This window comes from Physeter macrocephalus, unplaced genomic scaffold, assembly GCF_002837175.3.
Source record: "Physeter macrocephalus isolate SW-GA unplaced genomic scaffold, ASM283717v5 random_932, whole genome shotgun sequence".
In the NCBI taxonomy this organism is placed as follows: Eukaryota; Metazoa; Chordata; class Mammalia; order Artiodactyla; family Physeteridae; genus Physeter; species Physeter macrocephalus.
Window position 1 is genome coordinate 12,416 of NW_021146939.1, and position 10,488 is coordinate 22,903.

At 46.5% G+C, this 10,488-nt stretch overlaps 1 protein-coding gene across 1 annotated transcript; it reads right to left on the minus strand.

The window, feature by feature from the left end:
* Positions 1–326: 326 nt before the first annotated feature.
* On the minus strand, positions 327–9,323 carry PRDX3 (peroxiredoxin 3). The gene is made up of 7 exons (XM_007124001.3): positions 9,241–9,323; positions 7,715–7,850; positions 6,053–6,194; positions 4,550–4,685; positions 3,611–3,714; positions 894–1,059; positions 327–568 (listed from the first exon to the last, which is right to left on the minus strand). Exons 1-7 carry the CDS (start codon positions 9,274–9,276, stop codon positions 515–517), a joined length of 774 nt encoding a protein of 257 aa, XP_007124063.1. The 5' UTR covers positions 9,277–9,323; the 3' UTR covers positions 327–514.
* Positions 9,324–10,488: the final 1,165 nt, after the last annotated feature.

A 10,488-nucleotide genomic window follows, 5' to 3' on the forward strand; every position in this document is an offset into this window, starting at 1 on the left:
TGGAAGCACAGAGTCTTAACCACTGGACCACCAGGGAAGTCCTGCAAGTGTTAAATTAGACCATTGATGCTAACAACTTAAAACTATGATCTTAAAAGAAAATTCAGTTTAATACAAAGAAACTCAAGAAGAAAATTTCAGGACCCTTGATCAGAAGCTTTTGATGCCTGTCATACTACTTTAGTGTACACAAAGGTTCAAGTAAGGCTGATAAAGAAGAGTTGTTTCCTTTTCCCTTTGAAGACATGATCCAAGAAAGAGGGGAACTGCACATTCTATAGCAACTAGCCATCCATCCATACACTGCCAATAAAGGACTCCTTACGTTAGTAACTAACCACATTTTAAAAGCCTTGGCCAATGTTACAGAAACAAAACATTTAGAGTAATATTTACGAATACAAGTATAATTGTTTTTTTGCCTTCTATAAATAATAATCTTTGAAATGCTAAAAGTGAGTTCCAGCTGTGGTTCTTTTCTGGTGTGGGAAGCTGGAGGTGCACATGGGATGGTCTACTGGTTTACCTTCTCAAAGTATTCTTTGGAAGCAGTCGGATGAGGCTTGATCTGAAAATACAAAAACAGTTCACTGGGTACGTGACTTTATGATCTCAAAAGTGAGTTGAAAGCCCCCAATTTTTAATCTAAAGTTCTTTAACTTTTTAAAGATTGGTCTGTTTCCTTTAAAATACCTGGATGAAACTTACATTAACAGCCTGCCTGGTGCCTGGTCCCACCCCCACCTGCACCAGCTTCAACCATTTGCACACCATCTACACCCTTGCTCCAAGGGTGGGCTTCTTTCGTGGATATTCCAGGCCATCAGCCCTTGAGGCAGTGAGGACCTGGGACCCTCTGCTGGAGTCCCATTGCTTTTGGAAAAGAAACCTACTGTAGGAGAATCTGGTGTCCAGTTGGCTGGGCAGACTTCTCCATGGGTTTCTACAAACTGGAATGCCTTCACCAAGCGGAGGGTCTCTTCCACGCTTCGGCCCACTGGGAGATCATTGACGCTCAAATGCTTGATGACTCCGTTGGGGTCAATTATGAAGAGACCTCTGCATCAGAATTTATCATCATCAGTATTTCGACATTACCAGAGCTAGAAAGACTCTAACTTCTACCCCTTTTTGTCTTTAATTATCCTTGATAGAGCATTTATTAAACTCTATCGTATGCTTAAAAATGGGGTTTTCCTTGCTATACAAACAGCTTATCATCTCTTATTGATGACAGATGCTTTAACAAAGACAGGACTGGACAAGGCCACCATGGAAAACAGGCAGTATGGTCACATTTACAAATGTGACCTGTATGTCGCAGAATCTGTAAGTCACTGAACTACAGAGAGCAAAGACTTCTTATTAGTGATGTAGTAAGCATTCTTTGGGCTGCTGCATCAAATCTTGGCAAGAAACCATAGGCAATTGGGAAGGGACAGAGATGTATTTTATCTGTTATCCAGTAAGTACTTATGAAATGAGTGAATTCTTACAAAGAGCAGGGGCGGGGGGATCCCATGGGAAAATTTACTGGCCTTGAGGCTATGCAGAGCAGAAAACTAAAGGAAAAACCAAGCCCATCACTTTTATTTATTTTGGTTACCCTGAGGTACAGTTTGTACAGGAAAGACAGAATGAGTGCTTAGTACTATTCCATTATTAATAGTTTTCAAAATAATGAATTGGTTCCCTGGAACTCTTCAAATCATCGATTTAAATATATGTGATGTGTTTCAATCACTTATAGTTATTATTTTTATTGTCAGATTGTCCAAGCCCATCACTCTTTATCACTTGCCAGCAATGTAATGAGGTGACCCACCCTGGGGTCTGTGCTCATCTTCCATATGAGTGTTGGTGTTACTATGACATATGCAGATGTCATAAAACTCCTAGGTTTATTTATTTATTTTTTTTTGTGGTACGCAGGCCTCTTACTGTTGTGGCCTCTCCCGTCGCGGAGCACAGGCTCCAGACGCACAGGCTCAGTGGCCATGGCTCACGGGCCCAGCCGCTCCGCGGCACGTGGGATCTTCCCAGACCTGGGCATCGGCAGGCGGATTCTCAACCACTGCACCACCAGGGAAGCCCAAAACTCCTAGCTTTTTAACATCCATCTTTAAAAGGGTGTGGCATTCCAAGTGTTAATCACTCAGGAAAAAGGCAAGTTAGAGAAAACGCAGAAGATAAAAAGGTGGTTCTCCCTCCCTGGGTCTGGCCTTTGGGGGTCTAGGCTTTGAGGCTGAGGGGTCCCGGTGCATGCCCCTGCAGGGTGGAGCCAAGGTAGAGTCCACCGTTTAGATGCAGACCCAGAGCTAGGATGGATCAGGGCCCACAGACTCCAGAAAGAAAGCCTTATCTTACAAGTCAGACTCGACTCCTCTCCCTTTGTCAATCCTGATAGTGAAACCAGTAGGGGGGTAACTGCAAAATTAGCACGACTCTACAGGGGAGGGGATCCTGGGAGGAAAATGCCAGCACTCTTCTCCTTCCCTTGCCACCTCTGTCAAAGCTAGGCTTTAGTTTATTAAAGGAAGACCGTAATCCCCTTGGAGTCAAAAAGCCTCAAGCTCCAAGGTGGCTGCCGGAGCTAAAATTTCAGGTGTAACCCAAGCAGGCCAGACGTCAGCTACAAGAGCAAGCAGGTGAGCGGGTTCAAGCCAGCCCCCAGCAAAACTGTGAGGCGCATCAAAGTGGGGTTCTCGCTTCCTTCCTGGAGGTAAAGTTTTGCCCAATCCCTCCTTCATTCAGCAGCCATCAAGACGCCAGTTCTAAGGCCTAAGTTCTCATCCCTCCCAGCAAGGTTGACAGGCTGGGACAGGTACTAGAACCTGTGCCAAAAACTCTGTAGCTGCCTCACCTTATTTAATCCTCACAACCAACCTGGGAGGTACATTCTCATTTCAGTTACAGGAAAAATGGGACTCAAAGGGGTTAAATATCTTGCTCAAAGTCATACAGCTATTAAGTAGCTGAGTTTAAAGAAATTCAAACTCCGGTCTGGTTCCAGTGCTTGTACAAGATCCTAACCATTCCAGAAAACTGACTCCTACCCTTGCTGCCCACCCCCCACCCCATCTCCAAACAGTCTGATGGCTTCACCGCCAGGAGTGGCTCTCGGACAGTCAGGGAGAGTGGAGCAGTGACCATCAAGACATGAGATCCTCCTTCAGAAAGAGGCCCAGGGTGATGCAGGGGGCACACATGTCTCAGCCATTTCTGAAAGACCGCCAACCCTTGCAGGAGGCGTCCATCAGTGCTTATTAAAAGACAAATTGGGCTTCCCTGGTGGCGCAGTGGTTGAGAGTCCGCCTGCCGATGCAGGGGATACAGGTTCGTGCTCATGTCCGGGAGGATCCCACATGCCGCGGAGCGGCTGGGCCCGTGAGCCGTGGCCGCTGAGCCTGCACGTCCGGAGCCTGCGCTCTGCAGCGGGGGAGGCCACGGCAGTGAGAGGCCCGCGTACCGCAAAAAGAAAAAAAAAAAAAGACAAATTAAGGATTTGGGGTTCTAAACATTCCCTACCAAGGTGTCTATAAAGCCCCTATGAAGTAGGATGACGCTAAACAGGAAAACCAACTTTAAGTTCATAAGAAACGGATCTTACCGTAGTGCAAGGCCGGGACCTTCTAACAGCACACCGTAGTCTCGGGAAATCTGTTTAGTCAAATCTGACAAGAGTGCGATGTGCATGTGGCCCAAACCGCCATTCTAATAAAAACGCAAACAGGGCTGGTTGTTGTACTGTGGCTCCCGCAGCATCCTCAGCCAGGCAACACGATGTCTGGCTGACAGTGGCAACGGACAGCAGTAACTGAGCACCAACAATGCGCCGAGTGCTGCTCTAAGCTCTTTCTGTTGTCTCCCTTCCTCCTCCAAGCATCCCGGAGTAGCTACTATCATCACCACCACTGTACAGATGAGGAAACTGAGACACACAGAGGTTACGTAACTGGTTCCAGGTCACAGCTAGAAAGGGGCAGAGGCAGGATTTAAACCCAGCTGATACTACAGACCTTTCCTTTTCTAATTCTTACAGTATCCTTTCGGTTGAAGATTAATTTCTGAAGCATAGAAATGGAACAGTTTAAAAAAAAAAAGAATACTTTGACTAATTTGATAGATAGTCCAGCAGCATAGCTAGAAATTTTGATTCTCCCAAGCTAGTTTCTAGGCAAGAATACTGATCGTGGGGAGCAGTGAAATCAGAAAACTTAATCACCGTCCCACGTGGCTCGCAGGGTCCCGGGGATCTACAAGGTACAGGTGAAAGGGGAGGCAATGGACCCCAGCTGTTGCCCTGCCCTGCAGAGTCTGTTCTCTGTTACTGTTTGTACTCTGGAAAATACAAGTGCAGTGGGGAGTAAATACATGCAATGTTACAGGAGATATGGGTAGAGTTTAACAGAATTTGCCAGTAGCTTAGGCCTGACAAATAGCCCATTTCAGACTAGTTATGCTTTAACAACTTCTACGTTGGTCTTTAATGGGATCATTTGAGTTTTTAAGATCACAAGAGCAGACACAGCGTGAATGATGTTTATACCTTCCTTGGTGTGTTTATCCAGGCCAGGTGGGTGAAGTGGGAATCCACTGACACTGCAACGACTTCACAGTTCACATCGTGAAATTCGTTGGCTTTGTCACTGAAAGCAATAATTTCTGTAGGACACACAAAGGTGCTAGGGAAAAAGGGTCGAAATTTTCATCAGAGAATTGAAAAACAAGGCTTTAAAATCTGAACAATAGGTGTCTAAAAACTTGTTCAGAGACTTCCCTGGTGGCACAGTGGTTAAGAATCCGCCTGCCAGGGCTTCCCTGGTGGCGCAGTGGTTGAGAATCCACCTGCCAGTGCAGGGGACACGGGTTCGAGCCCTGGTCCGGGAGGATCCCACATGCCACCGAGCAACTAGGCCCGTGTGTCACAACTACTGAGCCTGCACTCTAGAGCCCGCGAGCCACAACTACTGAGCCCACGTGCCACAACTACTGAAGCCCGCACGCCTAGAGCCTGTGCTCCGCAACAAGCTACTGAAGCCCGCGCGCCTAGAGCCTGTGCTCCGCAACAAGAGAAGCCGCCATGATGAGAAGCCTGCGCACTGCAACGAAGAGTGGCCCCCGCTCGCCACAACTAGAGAAAGCCCATGTGCAGCAACGAAGACATAAATCAGTCAAAAATAAAATAAATTAATTAAATAAATAAAATTTAAAAAAAAAAAAAAAAAAAAAAGAATCCGCCTGCCAATGCAGGGGACATGGGTTCGAGCCCTGGGTCAGGAAGATCCCACAAGCCACAGAGCAACTAAGCCCATGCGCCGCAACTACTGAGTCTGCGTGCTGCAACTACTGAAGCCCACGAGCTTAGAGCCCGTGCTCCACAACAAGAGAAGCCACTGCAGTGAGAAGCCCACTCGCCGCAACCAGAGAAAGCCCGCGCGCAGCAATGAAGATCCAACACAGCCAAAATAAAATAAATAAATGATTTGTAAAAAAAACAAAAAAACAAAAACCAAACTAGTTCAGTTTGCTTAAAGGTGAGAAAGGCAAAATGGTTAACCATCCTCACAGGACTCCTGGTCACAATGATACTCCAGTTAAAAAAAAAAAAAAAGATTTATCACCTTTCTATTTAAGAATCATATTAAAAAATGGGGGTAGGGGAGGCATATTCCAAGAATAAAGACAAAATTTTATCTAAATAAAGTAGCTTCATGAGAAAATTCATTTTATCCTTTTCTCATTTTCCCCCGAACCAGTGAAAACTTCCTCACAGACTGGCTTACAGAAACCAGTACTCCAGAGTACGTACATAAAACAGAGCCACATTAAACCCCTGCCCCATTAAAAGGAATGCCACTTCACCCCCTATATTTATCACTTGTAAATTAGCTACAGATGCAAACTGTATCAACAAGGGCATCAGTGATAAAGGGTCAGCAGCAACCCTCCCCTTGACAAGAGTAACTAGAGCCGGGCAATGTCAGCGGGGAGGCAGGGATCTCTGCTTGCTCTCAGAATGACATTAAAGCATCACAGAAAATACACTTACAAATCCAAAGGATAGAAGAAGAGCACTAAATATTTCCCCTTAAAGTCATCAAGGCTTATTTCTTTGAACTCTCCATTGACAACAGCTGTACCCTTAAAATAGGGTGCATGCTGGGTGACGGCAGGGCCAGGGCATGAGGAACCTGAAAAGCAAACATAACACACACATAGTTCATTTGTTAAGCCAAGCACTTATCTGATTTTATTTAATCCTCTCACAGTAATTAACAGTATAATTAAAAGTTCAGTTCAAGTGTACATCTTAGGTAATTTTTTCTCTTTTCATAGTTCTAGACTGTACACAAATTCAAGACTGTGGAAACTAAAAAGACAGGAGACAGGAGGGATGGAATGAACATAGAATTAAGGACAACATGAGCCCGGAGGTGGATTCTAAGTATGGTTCGGATTTTGCCAAGACCAGGGTTAATGGCACAAAAGAAACAGGTGTGGTGAACAGCCCGTGGCAGAGCTTGATATAGAGAGCAGGTGTGCATAGAGGGAAGACGGGTGGGAGACAAAGCAAGGTTGGTGAAGGCCATGCTGCAAGGGCCCTTATATATCAGGCCGATGAATCTGTTCTTAAAAGAAGGGATACAGGAATCACTGGAGACTTTTGCGTAGGAGGTGGATGATGCGTCAGCCGTTCTTAGGAAGATCAGTCTGCAGGGGAGAGTAAGAGAAGCAGGGAGGGGGGAGCCTAATGTTAGGAGGTGACTGCAGGCACCTAAGTGAGAGGTGTGGAGGGAAAGGGTACGGCAGAAGGAACAGAAAGAAAGGAAAGGATGTAAGAGCTGTGTCAGAATTGGAGAGGACATGCTTCTACCCGGGAAGGCGGGACAAAGGAGGCCGAGTGTCAAGATGTCTGGCTTCAGAAACAGGAGGAGCTGTTGGGAGGGGGGTTTGGGACAGGTGACAAGGAAAGTTTTAAACCTGTGGCATCAAATCGCTACCAGAAATTTCTTAAAGCTCCGAGGAAGTAAAATTGTAAAATTTTTTAGAACATTTCACCCACAAACAAAGGGTTTGCTAAAGTACATCCCCCCAAACCATTACATGTTAAATACACTCTTTTTAAAAGGTGCGACTGATCTAAAGGAGGCATTTTCAAATATCTGAGGCTGTACTTAGCAAACCTCATATTCTAGAGAATGGAGTGTAAATCTCAAGAAATAGCTGTGCGTCACTCAGATCATGAAGCAGTCCATTAGACTGGCCTAACGTGGCCAAGTGGAGCCAGCCCACAAGTTTGAATCCAAAAGCCTTTAGAGGAGCTGCACTGTCAGTCCCTAGTCAGCTCACACCCCTTCACACACAGCAGGCCCAGAGGCCTCTGAGTGTTCTCACCCCACTTCCAAGTTCCTCAACACAGGGGATTAAGACCTCTGGAACCAACAAGGAAATGTGACACAAGGGCAGATTGCCTCAGTGATTCCCAACCCTTGGCTGCACATCAGAATCACTTGGTGAGCTTTTAAAAAACACTGATGTTCTGGTCTCACCCCAGAGACTGACTCATTTTGTTTGGGGTGGGACTGGGGCAGTGGTATGGTTGCAAAAGCTCCCCAGGTGAGTCTAATATACCGCCAGGGTTCAGAGCCGCCGTTCAGAGATGACAAATGTTGCCATTTTCTGGTTCAAACCAAAGCATAACAACACTTACTGGTGCTAAAGGCGAATTTTGCTTGAGCAGAACCAGACCACAGTGCATTTGTCAAGCACGTTCTTCGAGAAGCAGCAGGCCTAAGGGCTGCAGAGGCAGAAATGCCCCAAGGAACGGCACTCACGTGTCGGACAAGCTAAAACGAGAAACACTTTAAATTAGGAAGTATTCCCAGAATGGTGACTGAATCCCTGCTGAGAGGGCATCAGGTCAGTAGTGGCCTCGGCTGTCCTTATTCCTGTGAACAAAAATACCAAACTCCAAACTCTAAGAGCATGGATTGAGTCTCCATGTTCTTAAAATTCCCTTCTGCTTCCTTATCCTTCAAGATTGTAAAGGGGGTTGGGGAGGAGGAAAGGGGGATGTTGGTCAAAGGGTACAAAGTTGTAGTTATGTAGGATAAGTCTTGAGATCTAATGTACAAGCATATTGACTATACTTAATAATACTGTGTTGAAGCTGGCAATATGTTAAGAGTAGATTTCAGGTGTACTCATCACACACAAAAAAGTAACTATGTGAAGAGATATGTCAATTGGTTTGACTGTAGTAATCATTTCATTACGTATCAAAGCATGATGCACACCTCAAATATATAATTTTTATTAAAAATATATATACAAATTAATGAATGGGAAAAAAAAAAGACTGCAAGGCAGAGGAGAATTATAAGAACATAAAGACTCCATGCTTTTAAGAGCAACCGAGGATTCAGAAACCAGGAAACTTGGCCAGGCCCTGTGTATTAAGCCCTTTACCAGCCGATCTGCTGAGCATGTTCTACTATGGTCAAGGTTTTCCCTAGAAAAGACAAGGGCCTTCCAGCTCCACAGAGAAGCAAACAAGTAGAGCAAAGTTCAGCCTCTGGGAAAGTTTGGACAGGGCTCAAGGGAAACGTTTGCTCAATTTCAGGGTCCAGCATGACTCAGGAAGAAGAAAGAGCCTGCGCTGAACCCTACCACGAGAAAGGGAGGGCGGGTAGCAAGAGGGTACTAGGCTTTGCATGGAGAAAACGGGAGGGACCGCCCTGGGCGGGGGGGAGAAAAGCGCCTTTTGCACGTAAGCACTTTGGTTACTTTGGCATTTTGGTTTTCATCCAGCATTTAAGAGGCTGCTCACGGAAACATCATTCTTTCTTTGTTAAGGTGAGGAAAGTTAACTGAGGTTCGGAAAGGAGAAGTCACTTGTCCAAGGTCACAGAGTCGGTTACAGAACCGGGACCAGGGGCCAGGTCGCCTGCATCGAGAGCCAGATGCTTAGGTGGAGGGGGGACCGGGGACCCATGACCTGGAGCGAAAGGGATTTGGGCAGGGGACCACAAGAGGGGTGGGGTGGGGGAAGGGCGGCTCTGCGCAGGCGCAGGGAGCCTTCCGTAGAGGAGGAGGCCTCTGGTCCGTTACCCTCCTATATCCTCCAAGAAGGGTGAAAGGCCCCAAGGCCGCAGGGGAGCGGGATCCCATCTGCGAAGCACGTTCTCGGAGCCACCACAGTGTCTCCGCGCCTGTGCCCCGCCGCCAGCCACTCACCGAAGTCCGGAGCAACCTCCCCGCCACGGCCGCCATCTTCAGGGTGCACGGTACCCACGGGGCAGACGGAGAAGCAGAGGAGGCGGGGTCTACAGGGAGGGCGGGGGCCAGGGGCGGGGTCTCGGTAGGCGGGGGCGGAGCCCGGGCGGAGCCCGGCCGGAGCCGCGGCGGGGAAGAGCTGCATCCTCCTAGCCTTCTGGGGATCCTCCGCGTGTAAACGTCCCTGTGGTCGGGTCCCTTGACCCAGATTCAAACGGGGCTAATTCCTGTTAAAGCTTCTAAGTAGCTGCATGCTTGGGAAAGCGACACTTTATTTCTATTTGTCGCCCCAACCTAAAAAGGTCTAATCCAGGTGGGAAGATAAGATATTTCCATATTTGCTACTTTTTGTGAACCTGTGGATTACTGTTTCTGTAAAAGAATCCCTTTCCTATTTCAGCCAGAGGTGTGGCCTTGTGGCTTCTGGATGAAATGGAATTATTAATGCAGGGACTTCCCTAGCGGTCAAGTGGTTAAGACTTTGAGCTCCCAATTCGAGGGGCGCAGGTTGTGATCCCTGGTCGGAGAACTAACATCTAGCATGCTGCATGGCGTGGCCAAAAAAAAAAATTATTAATGCAATTTTAGTCCATTAATAAGATGAGTGGGTCAGACACATCAAGGTTTGTGTTGTGCTCAAAACCTTTAGGATGATGCATGGGCTTCCATTTTGGCTTCTTTTGCCAAAACTGGGAGAATTAGGACATATCTAAAATTTGTTTTCTGTTGATTAGTAAAGCCAAGTTCTCAGTGGTGAGCAGGGTACTTTGAAGCAAGTTCATCAAACATGATAAAAATCATACAGCGGCCCTACAGTAAGTGTGACAAAATGTAGATTCTAAGTGAGTATTTTTCAAACACCAGGCCTGTTACCTGAAAAACCAGGTTCGCCTCTTGGTGGGTGTGGAGCCAAAAGACACAACCCAGGCAAAGATCCGGAGCAGGAAGGATTTACTACTTGCAGCAAGTAAGGAGAACACCAGGGATCTTGCCCAAAGCAGTATCTCCTCAAACAGGAAAACTGGGGAAGTTTTAAGCTAAGAGTACATGCATATTCATGAAGGGGCTTGGGTGGTAGAAAGGGTCCAAACTTTTTTTAAAAAAATTTTTTTATTAATTTATTTATTTTTTATATTTATTTTTGGTTGTGTTGGGTCTTCGTTGCTGCACGCAGGCTTTTCTCTAGTTGAGGCGAGCAGGGGCTACTCT

Bases quoted from the DNA above. Each gene is read 5' to 3' on its own strand.
- PRDX3 (XM_007124001.3), bottom strand. From the start codon at position 9,276: ATGGCGGCCGTGGCGGGGAGGTTGCTCCGGACTTCG. The intron at 7,851-9,240 runs GTGAGTGGCTGG...TTCTCGTTTTAG, and splicing joins GGAGGTTGCTCCGGACTTCG to CTTGTCCGACACGTGAGTGC. The intron at 3,715-4,549 runs GTATAAACATCA...CGTTTTTATTAG, and splicing joins GGATAAACACACCAAGGAAG to AATGGCGGTTTGGGCCACAT.